At 43.9% G+C, this 23,643-nt stretch overlaps 1 protein-coding gene across 9 annotated transcripts in view; it reads left to right on the forward strand.

The window, feature by feature from the left end:
* chchd3a (coiled-coil-helix-coiled-coil-helix domain containing 3a) overlaps window positions 1–23,643 on the forward strand; it is a 137,394-nt gene that overhangs the window by 38,545 nt on the left and 75,206 nt on the right. For all 9 annotated transcript variants that reach the window (XR_013788958.1, XM_079493990.1, XM_079493991.1 and 6 more), the window contains one exon: window positions 4,521–4,701. Coding sequence is in view for 8 of the 9 variants with exons in the window: in XM_079493990.1 (XP_079350116.1) it covers window positions 4,521–4,701 (181 nt within the window). In the remaining variant the exon portion in view is untranslated. The remainder of the gene's footprint in view (window positions 1–4,520; window positions 4,702–23,643) is intronic.

The raw sequence follows: 23,643 nt of genomic DNA on the forward strand, positions 1-23,643 counted from the left end.
TTTGAATGAATGTAACCAATCTGCAATTTTGTAACCAATCTGCATGGTGGAGTATGTTATTGCAATTTATTACACAGGCTTGGTTATTCTTGAATAATGACCAAACTCAATAACATGCCGCCGTCTAATCAAAGACGCAGAGCACCTGGCTCATATCAATCTGCACCGCTTGATTCTGTGCTGTATCCAACATGGCAGCCACGTAAACAAACATGCCATGTGCAGCTAAACATTGCTCTCACATTTGAGGTGAGAAATAGAAAACCAAATATTGATTCTATTTATCAAGACTTTCTGTTGTTTTCTGAGGTGACCGTGTGGCACCTGGCTAGGCTAAATTAATGGACTACTGTCATTACAGTAAGCAATGAAATCCATCCTTTTGGACCAATTTATTAGTTTCAAGTATCAATACCCTATTGTAGAAATACTCTAAGAATGACACCCGTATCATTAACAGCCAGGTGAAACAAGCGTTCTCCTTTGTGCATCTGTCCCCATTTTCTGCGGCGTTACACACTCTGGGTTGAGACCATAGAGTTATAATATATCTAGAGAGCCGCTGAGAAGCGACGGGCCCGACCCCCACTATTCATTTCAATGGAAGTCTGGGGGCTTGGTTGAGACTTCCGTGCTGCGTTTCAGAGTATGGGGTCAGACTCCCATTGGCTTAGGTGGCGTTTCAGAGTATGGGGTCAGACTCGGCCAGCCAATCAGGACTAGGTCGTGCAAAGGTCATCACAACGATCATAAGCCAGGTTTCACCTGTCAAAAACTGAGTTATGATGACTAAAACTAAGACTAAATATATTGGCAATTTCATCAATTAATAAAAACTAGACTAAATGTTAGGGAGGGACTAGTGAAGAAGAGTAGAACTAAAGGACAAGTGATTTTATGATGGTTGCGCTCTGTGTTGTAAAATAAATCAGGCTTCAAAGCCCTACAAACTGCAGATTTAGTAGACTAAAAGTAGACAAACCCTAACAACTAAAACTAAATTAAAATGTATTCAAAAGACTGACTAAAACCAAATACAAATGTGCTGTTCCTCACTAGCAGTAGGACACCTAGTGGCTGGCAGGTAGTACTGCCTGAAGCTCGCTATAGATGTTTTGGGGTAGACCCGGGTTCCAATCATCGCAGGTGTCACAGTGACCTCTCCGCATCGCTAGAGGACACAGAACTTAGGGAGTGCAGCTTTAAAGGATAAGCGCATGGTGGTGCATTAGCAGTGCAGGCAGGGAGTCATGGAGGAGTGTTGCAGAAATGGTGAATGTAAGAGGCCATTAGAGAGAGGGGGGGGGGGGGGGGGGGGGTGTGTGTGTGTGTGTGTGTGTGTGTGTGTGTGTGTGTGTGTGTGTGTGTGTGTGTGTGTGTGTGTGTGTGTGTGTGTGTGTGTGTGTGTGTGTGTGTGTGTGTGTGTGTGTGTGTGTGTGTGTGTGGCAGAATGTCAGAAAAATACGTTGTGAGGACCATTTTCCAAGAAAAAAGCTTGCTTTAGTATTTGAACAATGTTGTACGGTTAGAAAAAGAAGATTCAGGTTGTTGTTAGACTTAGTCGCATGCTGGCGCCGTGCACCGAAAATTGTCGATCTGCAAGCTGCCCAAAGGATTTGACAAATGGCTTTCATAAAATCCCTGCACAAAGATGCCGATGTCCTCACAGGTATAGTGATATAAACTGTGCGTGTGCGTGCATGTGGTTTTTTTTACCGTGTGGGTGCTAGTTTTATTGTTCAGTGTGTGTGTGTGTGTGTGTGTGTGTGTAAGCGAGAGAGTCAGGGCTCAGTGATGGATGGAGTGTGCTGACGTTCGCAGCCTATTAGACTGTGAGGCTGGACATGGCTGCTCTCTCTCTCTCTTTCCATCTCTTTCTTTCCAGCTCTCTGCCTCTCTCACTCTTTTCTCTATCTTTCCATCTCTCTGCCCCTCTCTCTCTCTCTGTCTCTGTCTCTCTCTCTCTCTCTCTCTCTCTCTGTCTCTCTCTCTCTCTCTCTCTCTCTCTCTCTGTCTCTCTCTCTCTCTCTCTCTCTCTCTGTCTTTCTATCTCTCTCTCTCCCTCTCCCTTTTCTTTAGTTCCTCAGGGTCACACAACATGTCATGCCACCTCTGTCGGCTGCTTTGTCTTCCCCGACAGATTCCCCACATGTCTCTCTTTCTACTATGACCTCCCTCATCCCTGTCGTCAAGTTGCTCTATGATGATGATGATGACGGCGACATTGGGGGGAAGGTTTTGACTATACCTGTTTAGTCATCCATTACAAAAAACTCAGAATCAATGTTTTGTGAGTCATGTCCTCCTGGTGCTCAGTGATGTCATCTCAAGCTGTATAAAGATGCAGGGTTTTGTCATTTGATCTAATGGATTTTAAAGCCTGATGTGACTCTTTAGAACAGGGGTTCTCAACCCGTGGGTCGCCAATTTATTTTGGGTGGGGTCCCCATTTTCTTTTGCAACTGAATGGCTGGAAAATGGAAATTAAGAGTTTACATAGTTTACATAGTACACAGTGCATGCATAAACTTTCCTTAATGATTACATCTGGTTTCAGTATTTATTTTTGATGTATTTTGTACTCTGAGCATTTACAAATGGATCTTTGTTAGTTAGTCATTTAGTTAGTTAGTTCATTCATTCGAAAAACTATGGGATATCAAACATTCTCACCACACACACACACACACACACACACACACACAGACACAGACACACCACACACACACAGTTGACTTATCTCTCCACGAATGAACAGTGAACAAGGAAAGACTGCTTTCACCTTCTGTGCCCTAGACAAAATGGAACAAACTCCAGGACTGCATCGATTGCTCTCCATAGAGACATTTATGGTACTACTTGAGGATGCATTATACATCTGCATTATGCTGATTTTTGTTGTTCTTTTGGACTTCATTTGAGATTGTATTGTTTTTGTGTTCATATTCTCAGGGTCTGCTTGAAAAAGAGAGCTAGCTCTCAACGGTCTTTCCGTCCGGTCGGTCGGTCAGGCGATTCGACTCAGAGGAAGACATTCATTCATTCACTGAATTAATGAATGTCTGGATGACGAATAATCGACTGAATGATTCAGTCACTTTCATTCATTCATTCATTCATTCATTCATTCATTCATTCATTCATCCATTCATCCATGCACTCATTCATTCATTCATTCATTTATTCATTCACTCACTCACTCCCTCCTACTCAGAGAAGGACTTTCTGGTTTTTCAGTGATGTTCCCCCACCTTCTCCCAAGCACGGTGTTGCTAGGCAACTACAGTATGAGTACCCCGGCGGCCAGGTTCAAATAAAGCAGTAGTGTGTCTGCGGCAAACGGCTGTCATATCATACGTCTTTGTGTGAAAAGTTAAGCATAGTTTGTCCTCTCTTTTCATCGCAGGCCATTGGCCTCAGAATTTGAGCCAGTTCTGGCAGTTGTGTTAAAGCAGAAACTTTGACCTCTGGCCGTAGACAATTGTAAATGTAGCGCACCTCGTCATTCATTTGGAAACTTTCTGCAAGGTGTGGAGCACGGAGGACGTGTTGTGTTTGGAGCAAGGGGTCTTCAACAGGGGCTCAGGGTTCCAGGGGCGCTGCCAAATGTTTGTGTGATAGTGTGTTACATTTGCCACTTGGACCTCACAATGACTCGTGCTGAATTGTTAACTTGTAGATCGGCTATTGTCGGCAAAGAGGTTTGGTGTAGAGGGAAAAAAGAGCAGACCACCTACAGAGTGAAAGTTCAAGTTTGTTTAGGTGGTTAAATGTCTGGAAATACACATTAAAGGACTAGTTCACCCCACAGCTCAAATAATAATATTTTAGGTGGTTGCGGCCTGAAAAGTGTAAGAACCACTGACTGATTCTATAGTCTGTGTTGATTTGGTCAACTGAACATTTTTTTAAAACATTTTTCACTGTCATGAAAACTTAAGACTTAAGAATATATTGACAATTTCGTCAACAATAAAAACTAGACTAAAATGTTAGAGGGACTAGTGGAGAGGAAATCTAGTAGAAGTAAAGGACGATTATCTTCAGCATGTAAGTGTAAAATAAGGCATATACGACACCAAGGCTACAATATTTTTGTGGACAAAATCAACTGTACATTTTAGTCGACCAACACTAGACGAAAGTTAAAACATTTCAAATTACTAAAACTAGAAGCTCGACCGGTCGAGCTCTACCGCCACGAAAAAAAAGAAAAGAAAAAAGGAAAATAAATAAATAAAATAAAAGATGTAACCTGATGAAACCTGTGGCCTGTAGAATGATGTGCTGTTTGATGACGTTGCGTAGAGTGGTCCTAATGGGCAAAAAGAGGTGGCTGAAATGTGCCTGAATAATGCGTTATATATTAACTGTACAATATGTGAAGACATTGAGGGTCACATCGACCCTATTCTGATTCTGGTAGTGGGATACATACTTCTGGGATACAGAATTTTAGATTCCAAAGAATGTGCTGCCCAAATCAACAGTTGTTGTGCCGATGTCGTCCTCTCATCCAGGGTGGCACACGAGAGGGCTCAGGCGGTAGCGCTGGCGCAGGCCGATGCCGACGCCAACGTCCAGGACGAGGTGTCCAGGATCGTGACGGTGGAGCGTGCCCTGAGCCACCAGACCCTGGAGGCCGCCGTGATGAGGGAGAGGGTTAGCGCTGATGACGAGAGGCTCCGCGCCCAGCTCTATGTAAGACGCACGCGCACACACACAGACACACACACACATACACACATACACACAGACACACACACACACACACGCACAGACACACACACATACACACAGACACACATACACACTAATTTACCGCCAACAGCGCCATCTGGTGGATGGCGCTGTTGGCATTTAATAGGCAAAGCATCTTATTCTGAAAGCCGTGTCACTCGGAAACCGAGAATCACGAAGTAAAAATCTGCTATATAACATGTCCCGCGATTATCATTTAATCCACCCAAAACATACTTTGTGTATGTTTTGGGTGGATTATGAACATGAACTCTAGACCCTGAACTGTGACCTTTGCACTTGTGATCTGTTGACTACACATGAAATCTGCACTATGAACTTGAGCCGTGACACATGAACTGTTTCTTTTAATGCTATTTTTAGTGCTGCTGCTTTTTATGGGCACGTGCAATATCAGTGGGTTGTGCAAATGCTTTTTTGCACTATACGTTTTTATTTATATTTAGTGTTTTAACACGAACTGTATTTTATCTTCTTTTATGCCTGACCAGGACCTGGGTAATCAAATTTCGTTCTGTATGGAATGACAATAAAAAGATATTATGACTCTAAAATCTGCGTCCCCATAGACAGCGTAAGCCAGCGGAATTTCCATTTCCGTTTTTTGCGCCCTGTGTGTGTGTGTGGTGTCGTGTCTGTGCACGTATGTGTACCCACAGACGGGTAGCCGCCACATGTATAACTATAGAGTACCGACTGAGTGACATGCTTATTGTATCATGAAGACATATGCCATGGTTTCGTGAATGTAACACACACACACACACACACACACAAGCACGCTCTGCTATTATCGGCAGGTCACAGTGACAAATGTCAGGGGTGTGTGGCTGAACACAGCTCTGGGCAGTAATCCATCGTGACTGTGACATTCCACATTTTGGTGGCATACGAGTAGAATGAATTCATCCCCATGTTTGTGCCGATTCCTGGGGTGTGTGTGTGTGTGTGTGTGTGTGTGTGTGTGTGGGGGGGAGATCTATCTTTTCGCATATTCTTCAAAGATAGATCTACACGCTCATAACCTGGCACGAAGTGACGTGGCGCGAGCTTGCGGATCTGCTTTTTATAAAGTATAAAATACGACATGATATACCCAGCTTCATGATATACCCAGCTTCATGATATACCCAGCTTCATGATATACCCAGCTTCTCATGATATACCCAGCTTCATGATATACCCAGCTTCATGATATACCCAGCTTCATGATATACCCAGCTTCTCATGATATACCCAGCTTCATGATATACCCAGCTTCATGATATACCCAGCTTCATGATATACCCAGCTTCATGATATACCCAGCTTCATGATATACCCAGCTTCATGATATACCCAGCTTCGTGATATACCCAGCTTCGTGATATACCCAGCTTCGTGATATACCCAGCTTCGTATGAGAGGCGCCTGGGACTTTGTTCCCCATAAATTGCCCTTGTATACATTGTTGGGCGAGCATTCGTCACCACACGGCGCGCGTGTGTGTGTGTGTGTGCGCGTGCACACACACACACACACACACACACACACACACACACACTAAAAAGCATCAGGCGGCGTCTCATTTTCACAAAGAAAACACATTTTCCCTGGAGTGCGGCTGCTGTTTACAAACCTATGCTATTGATTATATACCTCATTTCACACACGCTCATCGGCCCGTAATAGAAAAATGAATCATTTTTGGAGAGAGAGGGGAGGAGGGGGAGGGAGGGAGGGAGGGGTGGACATGATATGCCATGTCGCCTGCCGCGGGACGAGTGTATCAGCGACCCCTTCGCTTGGAACGCCCATCAGAGAGAGAGAGAGAGATGTGATGTTGTGTTTTTGATCAGTGTGTGTGTGTGTAAAGAAAGCTCTTTTTGTTTTTTCTGTTTTTTCTGTTCTCAGTTTAGGCCTGAGGCCGATTCTTAAAAACGCCTTCTAAATCCTGAACAGTGTTATATCGGTCATTGCACGCCATCCACCCAGACATTTTTCAGGAGCACGCACGCACGCATGCACGCACATGCATTGATTAAAAAAAACAAGAAAACAAGCTTACGTTTACACCTCAACATCTATTAGTTCATTTGGCAAAATTCCACAGCCACATATTTGTGCCCATACGGGTTGCCAGTTTAGGTGGCCAAGTCATGCACTGTGACGCATGCGGAAGTGCCGTTCATGCCTGTGCTTTGTCACCGTGATACGTCACTGTCTTTCCCTCTGCCTCTTCAACCCAGAGTTGTGGGGTCTGCAACTACTGGCCAATCACAGCGCGGCTTTCCTACACCCAGCTGAAAGCAGTGTCGACTAATACTAAATCAACTCTAGATTTAGTCGACTAAAATCAAATGATATTTAGTCAACTAAAACTAGACTAACACTAAAACTTTCCAGATGACTAAAATGTGACTAAAACTAAAATCTAAATTTGCTGTCAAAATCAACACTGACTGAACAAGCCCTTTTCTGTATCGCATTGAACAACAACACCACAGATGCACTTGGATTACTGTGTCTCTCTCGTTAATGCTCCATATTCTAAAATATTAGAATATAATTAGAATTAGAGGTTTCTGCCCGACTGCGTGTGCGTGCGTGCGTGCGTGCATGTGTGCGTGCGCCCCCCCTGGAGTGGTGTAGCTTTAATAGAAACTGGAGAGGTTATCATCAGTGGAGACTCTGAGCGTGTCCTCTACACTCGTGTAATTGTCAAGTATGTCTGAATGCCTTTTATGCGTTCCCCTTTTGGATATTTATTTGAAGTCTTTTCAACTCCAAACATGGTATGGGCTTTTCCCTTTAAGAGACGGTCCCTCAGCCAAACCATTGTCATGTTTTGCTCCAGTGCAGTGCTGCAGTCCACACCACAGTGTCATGATACAATACGGCGTTGTGAGCTTGTACATTTTTGAGCGGTGCCTCCGCTCCATTACGCAGCTATGTGTGTCCCTGTGTCTGTCACACCTAAAGTGGCCTGTAGAGTACAGCACAGAGTAAAGTGGCACAGAGTACACTACAATATGAGCCCTGGGTGCGTCTGGATGTTACGAGGACCCCCACACGGTAACATTTCTAGACCGTTTCGGACACGGGGCGGCTCGCCGGAACCTGGGCACTTAACTGTGGGTCTGGGCCGGGGACCCCCCGGGGACCCCCCACGTTGTATCTCGAAGTAGTAGTACAGTAGAGAGCTATTTATAGATAGGGTGTGATTATTATTTTTTACGTTTTACGTAGGGAGACCAGGTTGAAACTTGAAAGTGGTTACGTCTCTTTTGTTGTGATATAAATATTTCATAAATATTTAACTCAATGAAAAGTATTGTTTATTAAAACTGCGAAAGCATCTGTGTTATTTTAGATCTTAGCCTTGCCTATTCAAAAATAGCAGATCTACATCTCCTTGGCCGGTCATGCTATTTTCGGCATACAGCTAAGTATAAATCACGGCGTGCATACATTTTAGTCCACTTAATCAACTGTAGATTGTGTTGATTAAAATCTTATGATATGTAGTCAAATAAAACGAGACTAACACTAAAACATTTGTCATAATGTCAAGACATATTCCACAACCACCATCCAAAACAACGAAGAGAAATGAAATGAAATGATTACTATATTTACCCAGGGTATCTGGGCTAAGCTCAAGAACTTGTTTCCAGCCAGGCCCTGCTCATAGAACATTTCATCGTAGTGGTTCAATGCCTTGTTCAAGGGCACTTCAGCGGTGGTCATTTTAACGCGTCGGACCGCTGATTCGAACTGGCGACCTTCCGGTATCAAGACCGCTCCGCAATCCGTTCGGCCACCGCTGCCAAAGCAGAGTGACCCGGAGGCTGCCATGATTCTGCATAGGATTGCATTGTGACTCCATTACCCAGAAGCCCTGAGAAGCAAGTGAGCGTTTTCCCGTCACGTGATCCAAACGTGTGACGTATCACACAATGTCAGCGGAAAACCTTGTATGTCTTAAAAGTTATCAAAATCGTCTCTAAAAACAAATAAAACATCACTTGGGAATGCCGTGTTCGACAGGGAAAGGGGTATTTTTCAATTAGGTCGGAATAGTCGTGTTTGGTAGTCAAAGTGTTTAAAACTAAAATAGAATTTGCTGTGTGTCTGTTCATGGTTCCTTTGTCTTCCATTGGCGGGACGCTGCTTCCCCCCTTTTCTTCAACCCCTTTAGCATTGACATCACGGAGCAGTTTGAGTGACTTGCTCCGATAGACTTTGAGACAGTAATATTTGAACACGTAGACCATGCAGTAATGAGATTTTTCGCGGCTCATTTGCACACAGTGCCTCCCAAAGATGGAGATGGACCACGCGGGGGTTTCTTTCCACACCGAACAAATGACGTTTGCATTGTTCTAAAACACATAAGTGTGTGTAATTGGAAATTTAAATGGGGTTTGGATGGTTGGCCTAGAAGTCGATAAGTAGTTGTAGAATGAGCTCCCTGGCTGGCAGACGTCCTCGGCTGTGCTGAACTAAGCACACAATCTAAACGCTGATGGAGCTTTCACCGGTGATTTGTCCCCAAGTCCTCAAACTTCTAGCGTCTCCTGGCATTACGTCAGATCATAATATACGTCATATTTTATGCCCTTGTGCCATCGATCAGCAGCACAGGATTAAATGGACCCTGTATGCTCGCTAGATCCTTTGAAGCACTTGTTGTTCTTTTGCGGTGTTTTCCACTGTCTGTCCAAAACGGCGGTTTCTTCCCATGTGAACAGTGTTTATGTAGCAACTGGTGTGACAAAGCTGGTAAATATGTTAACATTTAATCAAATAATTCAATAAGACGGCAGTTATAACCGCACCGATCATCCCTGTTCTTGGGTGAACATTCAGTGTAAATTGCCAATCTGCAAGCGTTAAGTTTGCGAGTTCGTAGATTGGCAATTTGGTGTAGAGAGAAATTCTATAGTGCCTAGTATAGAGCCCTGTGGGACTCCGTTCAGCTAAGTATATAGGGTTTAAATGGCGATTTGTACCCGTTGGGTGGGGGGGTATGTGGGGGTGGGGGGGTATGTGGGGGGGGGGGGGGGGGGGGGGGTGTGTGTGTGTGTGTGTGTGTGTGTGTGTGTGTGTGTGTGTGGTGTGTGTGTGTGTGTGGTGTGTGTGTGTGTGTGTGTGTGTGTGTAAATACAATCAATTACATTGATTAGCTTCATTATTTGTTGCATCCCAGTCCCATCTTGTCCAAAGACATTAAGAGTTTGTTCTTAATTCACAAGATGTGGTTCAGTTTGTCCTTGACCATAACGATGACCTCGTGGAATTCTCTAAGTGACTGAAGGGTTAAGAGAGAGCTGGAGAGGCGGTGTGAATTCAATTAAATTGGATTCCATTTCACCTAATTTAAAGGCCTAGAACACCTTGGTAGAGGTCTGGGTTGTGTGGTTACCTTGCCATCATGTGAAGGAAGGTAGAGCCCGCAAATTATTGAACTTTATTAATGTGACAACGTTTCGATCTTACAGGATCTTCATCACGTCGTCAGGTTACCTTGCCATGATGTCCAAAGGTAGAAGTTATGCGTTGCTTTTCAAAAAAAAAACCCTAAAGTGTAGTTTCTTATTTGTTTTTCTATTACTAATGTCGATGAAACCAATGGTTCGGACCCCCAAAATGTACAGTTGGAGGCCATCGATATTGTCCTTTTCTTTTTGCTGAGTTTTGCGTGATCTGCGCAAAAGGACAGTTAACCCATTTTGGGCGGGAACCCCTTTTGGTGTTTTAAACATTATGTTATAATTTAGCTATTGAAAAATAGCAGATCTACAAGCTCATAGCGCGCCACCGAGTGGCGCGCTACGAGCTTGTAGGTCTGCTATTTTTGAAAAATCGTGAAAATATTTATTTCAGAAAACTGGAGGATTTAGAAGGATTTAAAAAAAATTGAGGTCGGGCCTAAATGGGTCAAATGATAAGGGACAATATCGGTGGCACCCAACTGTAGATTGGCTAGTTTCAAATAGCCAGTGTATTAGGTTTAAAGTGTTCGTCATTGTCATACAGTCGCTTCTTCTTTTCATAGATCCTGGTTGCTTACTGTATATTGCTCTCGCCAGAATCTGCCAACAGCGACAGTGGCTGTCGGCTTCCTGTGTAGAAAGAACCATGAATTGTCGAAGGTTGACCGCCGTTGTGCTCTGCTTCTTCCCCCGGTGGTTAGCGTCACCCCCGCTAAACAGCAGCGCGCTCGTTGTGTTCCTCCTTATCCGCCGCGGTATTGATTCGTCTAGCTCATCGAGATGCAGGTCACGGCGGGGCGGAAGGAACCCCCCCCCCCCCCCCCCCCCCTCCCGTACATCAAACTCAATAGGGGGAGCCGCTGTTGTGAGACGCTAATGCTTCCACCGTGCGCCGCTCACCTTATAATGGCCAACGGCTACCGCCAAGCATTAGTCGCGCCAATTACTACTGAAAGCCACACCCGAGGTGAGGGGTCACGCACATTATGGGGGCCCTGCACATGATTCCTCCATACAAGTTATTTTTAGTGTTGCTGAGAATGTACAGTATGTACTTGTATTACTATACTTGTGAGGGCCAAATGTCCCCGCACAAGTATAGTAGATTTGGAGAAATGGACATTTCAAGTTACAATTTTGGCATTTAGCAGATTTACAGTAAGCAAGGTAAACAGTAACAAGTTAATGCATAGAGATAGTTATCTAGGATCATAGATGAACCAATACGCTATCATCAGTCTAAACAGTGTTAATAATAAAAAATAATATGTGCATTGAAACTATACACACTGTGGGATGCTAGGTCAACAATTTAACCTGGCATCTGTCTACATAACATGCTATCTAAATTAGATTTTAACCTTTGCATAAGACCTCGTAAGAGGTCTGGTGGACTCCGATCAACAAAGTATAAAACAAAAAACCTGCCATATACAAAACTTGTCTTGCCTAAATCAGCAAGATGTGTTATCAATCAATTCATTTAATTAGCCATTTACTACTGTATGTTTTGGCCACACCAGCTAATGGCTTGGAAAGAAAGTGAAATTGGCTCAAGGCCCAAACGTTATTTGCCGACCGGCGCTCTAAAGTGGCAACAATTATTCGTAATTACTGACTGATGTTGGTGCTAACGAAATTGACAAGGGACTTTGGGAAGTTGTGTTTGATCCGCAGTGAAAATGATATTGGTTCCCCCAGCAGCACTAATCCTGCTGGGCTTTTGTTTCAGCAAATGGACAAACGGTACAGAATGTTACCGATGCAAACAACAAGCAAACTGCTGTGGAATTACAATTAGAATTCACAACCTAGGCATTTAGCTGTTTCCCTTATACTGTGACATGGAGTACAATGCACATTATGGCCGCATTGAGGATTACGACTCTGTCGGGTGGAAACCTCATATACGGTATGTTCAAAAAGTTTTGAGGATTCACATTCAAAAGTAGCAAAAGTTGCAGATCGACATGCTCAAAACTGCTACTTTTGATGCTTTTGTGTGCTGCTGTAGTATGAGCAGGTCTCATTTACATATAAAACACAACAAGAAAGCACTATAGTTTATCGTTTTAGCTAATCATTAACATTAAAGAATTGGCCTTAGTGATTAATAAATGTATATAACTTTCTGTCTGGATCTCTTGTGTTTCGAGCTTGCAGATCTCCCACTGTTGATGCCTTTGTGTGACACTGTAGTATTGCATTAATTAATTTACCAACAAAACAACACAAAGTTAGAATGTGGAGGTTTTTCTATGATTTCTCAATTTGTTTTAAATTCATGACTTGAATGTACAGTATCAATGCCGGCGAACCATGTGTGAATGTTACATATTTACTTATACTCATTTTAGCACCACAAACTTACAGTAGTGTAGAGACTATGGCCAATGCATAATTCATATGTGGCCCTATTTATTTCTAGATTTCCATCCATGCCCCTCTGGACAAAGATGTCTATGATTATGTCTTACTTTACCAACACAAACAGTAGTGTACTTTTGCATCTGTGATATGGAACATGATTTATTATACCTATACCTATTATACCTAACCTTTGTGAAGCAATGGTTCAACTGTAGGTATGGATATTATAAACGTATACAATAAAATGTTAAATGCGGTGTGTAGCGGACCATCAAATTCGAGTAACCATAAGCAGTGAAAATACAAGATGACAAATAATAAAAGGATTAACCTTGTTCCCCTTCCAGCCAGGAGCTAATAAAGTGACATGTGTATTGTGTGCTATCTGAAGCCTCATCCTGGGCGTTGTCTTCAGTCACAGGTGAACTTGATCATTTAATTGCAACTGATATGTCCCTGTGGCCATGAAACCCTTCAAATAAAAGCACTGAGACTGACTTGTGGGCAGGAAACCCTTCAAATTAAACGCCTCAAAGAAAACACATACAGTATTGGCCATGGAAACATCCCTGTGGGTCCGTTACAGGCGCGTGTGGGTAGATTTGTATCTGTGCTCCCCCACTCAAAATCAGTTAGGCATGCCTGGGTTCAAATGGTTAAATCTTACAGTAGCTTCATCTCTCTCTGTCATGTCAATCTCTTATTCTCAATATCCAATTCTCTCTCTCTTTCTCTCTCTCTCTCTCTCTCTCTCTCTCTCTCTCTCTCTCTCTCTCTCTCTCTCTCTCTCTCTCTCTCTCTCTCTCCCCCCCCCCCTCTCCCCGGTGTCCAATTCACCAGCAGTCACTCCCTCCCTTGCCTGTCCTGTCAGGCTGACTGGCGGCAGGTAGCTAAAGCCAGCTCGTGGAGCAGTAATTGAAACTTCACAGCGTCAGAGTGGTAGTAGTGACTGTGTTGTCATTGTCATTGTTGCTGTGGGTTCCACTGGGGGTCTGTCTGCCTGTCTGGGGGAGCATGTCCCGTGACACAGCTCACACATGTCCTGCCATTCAGGGCGAACCGCGCTAGGAGAAGGAAGGTTGGTGACGGGTAACTTTGGCAGTTTGGCAGTAGCTTAGTACTCACTGGCTTGTATCCACTTTCTAGCATTACTGCAGTTAGCATGGATGTCTCTTTTTTCATGATTCATAGCTATGGTCTGATGATCTGTCTGTCTTGTCTGTCTGTGCACATTATTGTTAAGCTAGAGCAGTGGTTCTAAAACTGGGGTCATTGAGGGGGTTCTAGGCCTAGGGGGGTCCCAAGCAAAAGTAGTTGTTATAGCGTCACAATCATATGAACCACTTGAACTATTATGTTGTACTTTGGCTATTTATTTAGCAGATCTGGCCTGGGCCGTGGCTCAGCGGTCCAGGCACCTTGGCTGGTAATCCAGTCTGGCAGTGTGCCGCGGTTTCGACTCCCGATCCTGACGGCCTTTACTGCATGTCACCCCCCATCTTTCTCCCCATTTCCTGTCAGCCTACTTTCTATCCCTCCATAAAAAATCCACAAAAAAACAAAGTAAAAAATAGCAGATCTACCAGCTCACAATAGAGTTATTTAGATTAAAGAGGAAAAAAGGAAGAGGTGGGGTGATTGTATTTTGTCTCTCTGCTCTTCTATTGAGACATTTAGATTGTGTCAAAGGTCAGGTCTCACCTAGACAATAATGTTGACCTGATGGTCAAGATTCAATTTATTCCCTAAGAAAGCAGGCAGCCTCTTATTTGCTCATTGGTAAAACGGTTGTCGGCACTTTTGCAAGAAACCGGGTTCAAACATTGGGCAGAAGAGGAAAGTTACATAGTGCGGCTTTAAGGCAGCTCACACAAGAAATGATAAGGAGGCTAACGTATGCTGACTTTGCTTTAGCTACTGGCGTTACGAAAACAGATTGTCATGCGGCTAACTTAACAATCTGTGCTTGTGTGGCTTTATCTGACCATGATATAAGTACTGTATGATATAAGAGCGGTTGATAATCTTTATCAGCTCTCCTCTGCTCTGTGACTGGTAGGTTTTCTCTGTCTTGAATTACAAATGAATGCAAACAAAACCCCAACTTATTTCAATAGTTTCATACCGGGTACGTGGTCTAGACACAGTGTTTCTCAACCTGTGGTTCAGAAACTTCCCCAAATAGTTTTTGGGGGGTCCCCAGATGATTAGCTTAATTTGCATTGCATTTGCATCTCCCTCGTTGAGAATCAGTAGTCTAGAAAAGTTCCAACACCAGCAGCACTTATGGAAATGTCCTTCAGGCAATTTTATTAAGTAATTAATTTAAGTTGCCGTGGGTACAGTAAAGCATAGGCTATAGAACAACGTATGGGTCTCAGCACTAAGCCTTTATCAGCGTTATTATTCCCTCTATGCATCGTGAAATAGTTCTCATATAATCACACGTTTAGCAAACTAGGTGGTTTCTTCCGGCACATTAAACATAATTCCTGTTAATTGGTTTTGGAGAGAGTGAATTGGCTTTCCATTCATGTTATTATCTGCTGTTGGATTTTAAAGAGTCAATCTGTCGGGCCAGTCGGTCACCGTGTCCCTTGGGAACGATTGCGAATAGAATTGAGTGAAGGAAAGTGAAGAGCAGGATAGGGATTCAGTGCGATTCAAGTTTAAACGTGGCGAAAAGTTGATTTTGTGTTTTTATCTTTTTTCGGTTTAGGTTAAAAACTACAGCAGGGTAAAAACAGGCTGCATAAGAATGACCATATCTTCTCTGTCGTTTGGAAACCTCATTAACATATAGTATGTCCCAAACGGTCACTTTTCAGGATTCAAATGCATCAAAAGTAGCAGATCGACGAGCTGGATTCGTGACGTGTTTCGAGCTTGTTGACCTGCTGCTTTTGATGCTTTGGTCTGACGTTAGTGTGATCAAGATTTACGTACAAAAGAAAAAATATGGAGGTAAGAGGTTTATGCCCGACAGCAACGATATAGTAGGTACACTGTGACCTAAGAAACACTACACAGATTTGCACACCAAGATCTAACACTCAATACGAAGTATTAGCTGCAGCTGAGTTGCTTACTAGTCTGACATACAGTGGCTTTTAACCTGAACCGGAAATCAAACTACAAAATCAGCCTACGGGGCATAGCAGTGGCAGCCATTTTGTGGTGCCAAGAAAGGAAACTACATTAGTTTTTCCCATAGAGATTTCCAAATATATTTATATAAATTATTTTCAGCCTGGAACCAAGCCTTCCAGACTCCTGGTGAACCATGACCATAAAACATTAGATTATGTTTAAAAGTCTATACATTTATGGAAGAATAATTACCAGTAAGCCGCCTTAAGGCGACGGGCGACCGAAGGGCTTACACACTGTACCGGAATAATGTCACTTCATTATCTCATATAAGCAGGGGTGCACATTAATATTTTGGGCTAGTTCTCAAAGGAGCACCTGGACATGTAAGGGGGTTCGGGGGGGGGGGTTGGGGGTGATACGGACATTTCTACTCTGCCACAATGTTCAGCTGCAAAAGCTACAAAGATGCTAAGCTACACAGAGTCACAGACACTGTATTTGTGGTCGTTAAGCAGCAGGAGGATGGGGATACGGACATTTCTACTTTGCCACAATGTTATAAAAATAATAGAACGCCTGCACATCGCCTGCATTCGGTTCTTTCACATTACAAGGTAAACATAACTATGATAACTGGCTGCAGGCGCGCTGTCCGTCTGAGGATTTAATCAGCCGCTGTTGCAGCGCATGCGTGTAGAGCGTTGCATGGCGTTGGCGTTACAGCGTCACTGCACGTTTGCATAGTATGTGTGCGACCTTCGGTCGCAAATATTTTGTGGGACACAATATGCTATAGCCTATAGTTGTTAAAAAGTTACATAGTGCTGCTTTAAGTAACACTTCAGTGGTTAATCGGTTGTTTTATATAAAAACTGAACCAATTCTTTGATTTGGTAGTAATCAACAGAATATTCGCAAAGAAAACAATCAATAGTTGCAGGCAGCTCTACTCACAACACTCCACGCAATCATTGCAAGTGTTAGTACGAAGGTCAAAGTCACAGAGGCAGACAGTAACATGGAACAAATGTCAGCTCTAATTGTTGTGGTTGCCATCCTTTCTCAAACACACCTCGCCAGCCCAATTATAGCAAACCGTATTGTCCTTCCGTCTTGCTATTTACTAAAAACAGTCTAATTGAGTGAGTAGACAGCCGCAGTACAGGGTAAATCTGATTGGTGGCATTTTATCGTCAAGACGGCCTCGTCAAGGAGTTTGTTAATCGACTCGTTACAACAGGGATGCATTTGGAATTAGATAACCTTGTCAATTAGGGCTTAATTACCCCACAACATCAATTAGGAATGTGTCGTTTTCTGGTAGAGCATAATAGCTTAAAGCTAAGTCTGCGGGGAATTCAGAATTAATTTGCCATATAGCTGGGATATATACAATGGTATGGATGTATGGCATGGATTCATTTGTTGACAGTTACCGCATTAACTAATCTTTATCTAGTTCCTGTTGACAGACTACATCCATATTTTAGTGATTTCAGTCATTTGGATTCCATAGAAGCCATGCATGTCTTCTATGGAAGCATGTTGCACAGTGAATATAGCTACAAGCGCAATGCTTCCCAGAGCCTGTACATAGCCTACAGTATGCTATTTTAGATTTGAAGTGAAATCATATATACCGGTATTTGGACTTGGATTTTATTGTGCTTTATTTTGCTCTGTGAGTCTCGTCTATCTGTTTTAATGTTTTAATTTGGGCCAACGCTCCACACGTCCCAAACTCTTCTCCCTTCTGGCCCCAAAACTGTGGAATGCACTCCCCGTTGCAGTCAGAACTGCGGCATCACTCCCAATCTTCCGCCGTAGTCTGAAGACCCACCTTTTCAGACTCCATCATGGCCCATAGCACTTATCCTACCCCCTTAGATAGCACTTTTTAGACTTAGATAGCATTTGAAACAGACTTATAGCATGTCATGTAGACAGCACAATAATTGCATTGTATATAGTCATAGCACATCATAGTAGCCTACATATGTATAGCATAGTATAGTATATATGTATGGTTAATATGTATAGTGTCATTGTATAGATGTGTTCTAGTTACGTTCTTAGCTTACGCATGTTTCTTGATAAATGCATTTTATATATGTGATGTATTCCCATACTTTTGTTCCTGCCTAATGTAAGTCGCTCTGGATTAAGAGCGTCTGCTAAATGCCTAAATTGTAAATTGTAAATTGTAATGCAGTCATGAGCTCAATCGGTGAGTGACCACGGCATCCAGTTTCTCTACAACTCTTTCTAGTTTTTTCATAATGCTCCAGATCACATCTCCTCTCTGTGTGCTTAAGCGAGCATAAAATGCCAATAAGTTAGTCTGTCACCTTGTAACAGCAGGCGTCCCCGCCCCCAATCCCACACATCCCTTAATGTGACATTTTCTGAAAGTGATTTTCATTCAGTCGCCGTATAATATTTCATGTTTTGTTTTATTAAGGGTTCATAGCCGGTTTATCACGCGCAGCGTGGCAGAGCTAAACAGCACTATCGTTGATATCTGATAACTTTGTTAGGTCCACTTCTGGCCAATGACGGCGTGTTTTTCAGTATACACACACGCACGCACACGCACACGCACACGCACACGCACACACACACGCACAGCAACTAAACCCTTTATTCCAGAGAGCCAACAGTACCAGAAGAAATCAGTCGCGACTCTCTCCTTAAACTGTGTTCCATTTGATGCTTGGCTGGCCTGAAAATGACTTTGGTTAAGCTCAACATTTTTAAGGCAACTCAAAGTGCACCCCCCCCGCCCCCCCCCCCCCCACACCACACACACACACACACACACACACACACACACGCACACCCTCACACTCCACTCTCAGAGAGCGAGAAAAAAAAGTGCCATCTCCGGCATGATGTCGTGCTTGGCTGGTTGAATCTCTGTGTACTTCAAATAGCATTGCAGTTTGTTGCTTTTCACATTGAGGCGGACTGGGCCGGTGCTGATAACGGGAACGCCATTTAATAATTTCCCAGGTATTGCGAGGAAGACGTATACACGGGCTGTTGAATCGATGCAGGCTTCGTCGTCGGGTGGTATTTAAAGGGGGGAGAATGGCGGGGGGGGGGGGGGGGGGGGGGGGGGGTGGTGGTTGGGTGGGAGATGCAGCATTTCCTTCTTTTTCTTTGCCTCATATTATTATTATTATTATTATTATTTTTCTGTAACTGCCAGCAAGAGCGCAGCACCGTGTTTAGTTTTGAACGAGATAAAGCAAAACGAGTAGTGGCGCGTCTGGAGAGTAGTGATGTAAACACATTTCAGATTGAGTCGTATATCTCTTGGGTTCAAACCCTCCGGGGGCTTGTTGTTGTTGTAAAACCTACCCTGTCAGCCCTCGTCGGTGCAGGAACATCTGGAGTTAAAGCAGCGGTGTCTCTCTGCCGAGATTATTTCAACCACCGTCAGACATGTAGACGTTAAGGTTGAGTCAGGACTCAGCAGGACAAGATATGTAGAGGACGGAAGACGTGTAACGATTCAGGTTCAAGTGCTTTGCTGTTTCCTTTTGAGCCCTGTTTCCTAAACAGTGGGTCTTCACACCACATTGTGGGCTTGTAGACCTGCTATTTTCACTAGTCTGGGTCGTGGGCAATGTGTAATTTCTCTTTTGGGTCTCTGTGTGTGTGTGTGTGGGCCGGGGTAACTCTTTGTCTGCCACCAACGAATATGTTATTTTCTCACTCAACAGTAAACAACAGTATATACAGTGTATACAGGCCAGGGTATCTGCACATTTATACAAGTGACAATTTAATGACTTTTTAAAGACATTTTTTAATACCAAAATGTAATACCATTTAATTTAATACCAAAAACTTTATAAGTAAACTTATAAAGTTATAATCCATGCGCAGTCATTAAGAGAAGGTTGCTTCTTTTAATGGTTTCATTAAGCACACTAAAATATGTATGTGTATGTTCATAAACTGGGTACGCATTATGATGTGCCTCAGTACATCATTTTAAAATAACTGATAATGTACACTGATATCTCTGGTCATTCTCTCGCTCGCTCACCTCGCTCGCCCAATTCTCATTTTCTGCAGTGCATGTTCAGCAATAGTGGTAAAATAACTGAGTCCATGTCCATGTATTCAAGTCCTGTACTCTGAGACGGTGCTGGGGGGGGCTTTAGCCCCCTCTGGTGGAGGCTTAAGCTCCCCCTCCACACAAACCCAATTGGCTGACTTTTTTTTTTTTTTTTTTTTAAAGATATTTTTTTGTGGCTTACGCCTTTTATTGGTTTTTGAAGGGACAGACAGTAGGCTGACAGGAAACGGGAGAGAGATGGGGGAAGACATGCAGTAAAGGCCGTGTTGGGCTCGGGAGTCGAACCCGCGGCACACTGCGACTGGATTACCAGTCGGGTGCCCAGACGGTTACGCCACCGCCTGGGCCCCAATTGGCTGACTTATATGTAAACCAAAATCCATTAGCCCCACTCTGAATAGCCAGCCCCGCTCATAGTCCCCACAGTCACAATTTTCTTGAGCTGTCGATGGCTGTACTTAAATCTGCGCACTTAAATCTACGCAGAATTTGAATCTGGCTTCCTGCCTAAGTGCTGTCATTTTTTCCCATTGAGTTAATAGAGCCTGCCTGCTTGCTCAGGGGATACATGTAATCCAGACCATCAGGTGAGACATGACTTTGACACGGTCTAAATGTCTCAATAGAAGAGCGGAGAGACACAATACAACCACCCCCAGTTGTATAAACTTATCAGACACTTACAGTATCATCAATGTTTATAATTATACATAACTTATAACAAGGCTTATTATGCATTTTAAACTCAGTGGAACAGCACATTATAACTGCCAAGACTTTAAAGGTTGGGTCTATAATGCATATAACTCATGATTCTTCATAATATAATACTCTCATATGTTCATAATTATGCATCACAAATGTATAACACATAAACTTTTTTTTTCTTTTTTCCCCCGGAATTTTTATCCCACGATTTCGTAACCCATTTTCACCCCTGTGTCAATTATCTAATGTGATCCTGGGCTCTACACACCCTCCGCCAACCTAGTCCCCATATATGGGGGACATGGGGAGAGCAACGGACTTGAACTCATGCTTCCTTCATGCCTGAGTGTCCAAGTTGCTCCTTTACACCTGACGGGGGGGAGTTTCCCTGGTTGGACATAGCGCGTGGAAGGAACACGTTATTCCAACCAGTTCCTTTCCCCTCCATCAGGCGCCCCGGCTGGCCAGGGGGAGGCAGTTTACAGACCAGGATTACTGCATGTTTTTTTGTGAGGGTACCTACCCTAGGGGACATGGGGAGAACATGCAAACTCCACACAGAAAGGCCCTTTCGCCAACCCCGCCTTCGGGTATGGGCACTGATGACGCGGAGGAGGAAACACGCCGCCAGCACCCACAGCGTCCCGAACGGGAATCGAACCCAGGACCTTCTAGCTGTGAGGCGACGGCACTACCAACTGTGCCACCGTGCCCCCACACATACACTTTATAACTAGCTAAGTTCCACTGAGCATTATGACCAGCACTTTACAGCAACTTTACATGTGGCAGCGGTGGCCGAACGGATTGCGGAGCGGTCTTGATACCGGAAGGTCGCCAGTTCGAATCAGCGGTCCGACACGTTAAAATTACCACCGCTGAAGTGCCCTTGAGCAAGGCATTGAACCACTACCATGAAATGTTCTATTGGCAGGGCCTGGCTGGAAACAAGTTCTTGAGCTTAGCCCAGATACCCTGGGTAAATATAGTAACTTTGCTTTGCTTTGCTTACTTATTCATACATTATATATGCTACATACATGTAACACTAACCTCATATGTCAAAGTCAAACTGTTGTTTTTCAGCATTCAAATGCAAAAAACAGTAATAGTAGCAGATCTACAGGCTATACAGTATGACTGTACAACTAGTCTTGTAACAGGAAATTATTCAGCAGGGAGAAGTTTTAAACTTTACAAAATATGTTCCTGGTTTTATTATCCCTTCTCTGCTGAATAATTGTATTCAGCCTTAACAAAAAGGAAGGGGAAAAAAAGTCTGAACACACATGCACGCACGCATGCACGCTCACACACACACACACACACGCACGCACGCACGCACGCACGCACGCACGCACGCACGCACGCACGCACGCACGCGCGTACGCGTGCACACAGAGTACAATACGTTGCACAAACCGCCCGTTGCTTTTGAGGCAGTAAATTGACTTTACAGTCTCTCTGTCAGCTCGCAGCTTTCCTGACACCTGCAGCCATCCATCAATCGAAGCACACCGCCATTTCCCGGCCCTGCCAGCGGCCGCCCACGCTGCCAATTAGCTGCCGGGGTGAGGCCTGGACGGACTGTGCCAGCCAGCCCTGCCGGCCCGATATGCCAATTATATCCATCGAGCTCTCGTCGTATAGTGTACAGACACACTGGCACAGCATGTGGGCATGGGCAGCACTGAGCTGGGGGGAGGAGCGCTGCGCTGGAAGGAGCACTAGCATTTTTACTTGAGTTGAAGTATCGCTACTGCACTGTAGCAAGTTCGGAACTAAGAATCAACTTTAGTGAAAGTACACAAGTATTGGTACAGTTGGAGGCCATCGATATTGTGCTTTTCTTTTTGCTGAGGTTTGCGTGATCTGCGCAAAAGGACAGTTAACCCATTTTGGGCGGGAACCCCTTTTGGTGTTTTAAACATTATGTTATAATTTAGCTATTGAAAAATAGCAGATCTACAAGCTCATAGCGCGCCACCGAGTGGCGCGCTACGAGCTTGTAGGTCTGCTATTTTTGAAAAATCGTGAAAATATTTATTTCAGAAAACTGGAGGATTTAGAAGGATTTTTTAAAATTTTGAGGTCAGGCCTAAATGGGTCAAATAAGGGACAATATCGGTGGCACCCAACTGTATGGTCTTCCCCCTCTCCGTTGCATATCAGTGGAGAGGAAGTCGAGTTTGTGACTTCCTTTACTGACCTCGGGTCCATCATTACCAACAATGGCAATATATCATCTGAAATAAACCGGAGACGTGCCCTGGCAACCAGAGCCATGAAAACACTTTGGAAAGCGCTGTGGAGACACCTCACGAGAGACCAAATTAAGGATTTATAACGCCTCCGTCCTCGCCATCCTTCTCTATGGAACAGAAACTTGGCCTCTCAACAAAACTCTGGCTGCCAGAATTGATGGCTTGGATACCAGAGCGCTGCGCACAATAGAGGGGATACAATGGCAAGACAGGGTCTCCAACATAACGCTACGGGAACACACTCGACAACACCGTACGTGCGCTGGTATGGCCCTGTCAAAAGACTCACCCCCTGAACACCCCACTCACACTATCCTCCACTTTGAACCAAAAGTTGTCTGTTGGAAACGCCCCCGCGGTGCCCCACGCACCCGTTGCCCCACGCATGGTACCATTGATTTGGTACATCATAGGAGAACGTTGATCAAAATAACAATTCTACATTCTCTCTAAATGTGTAGACTTCTTGTAAATGAAGTAATGCAGATGTTTACCAATTATTTAACTCTTGAGAGCATAAAATGAAACCAAATGGACACATAGGCAAATACCCCAATACCCGTAAAATGAAACCAAATGGACCCTTACTGGTCCATTTTGTTTCATGTTACGCTATCAAGAGTTAAAGATCTATAATGGTCCATTTGGTTACCAACTCTCCATCCTTTAGCTGGGGACCACCTGGAACCCCCTCAAGGTCCACCGGTGGTCTATATATGCTGAAAGAGTGACTTTGAGACCGGTTTCACCTTAGTGCGGTGTAAGGCTAGGGGCTGAGGGGGAGTCTTTAGATTATTGCGAACGCAGTGAATGCGAACGCAGTGAGCATTTACTATGAGACCCAGCAGATCATGTCTGTGTGTCTGTGTGTCACGCTGTA

The sequence above is a fragment of the Electrona antarctica genome (genome assembly GCF_951216825.1).
Source record: "Electrona antarctica genome assembly, chromosome: 23".
Taxonomy (NCBI): Eukaryota; Metazoa; Chordata; class Actinopteri; order Myctophiformes; family Myctophidae; genus Electrona; species Electrona antarctica.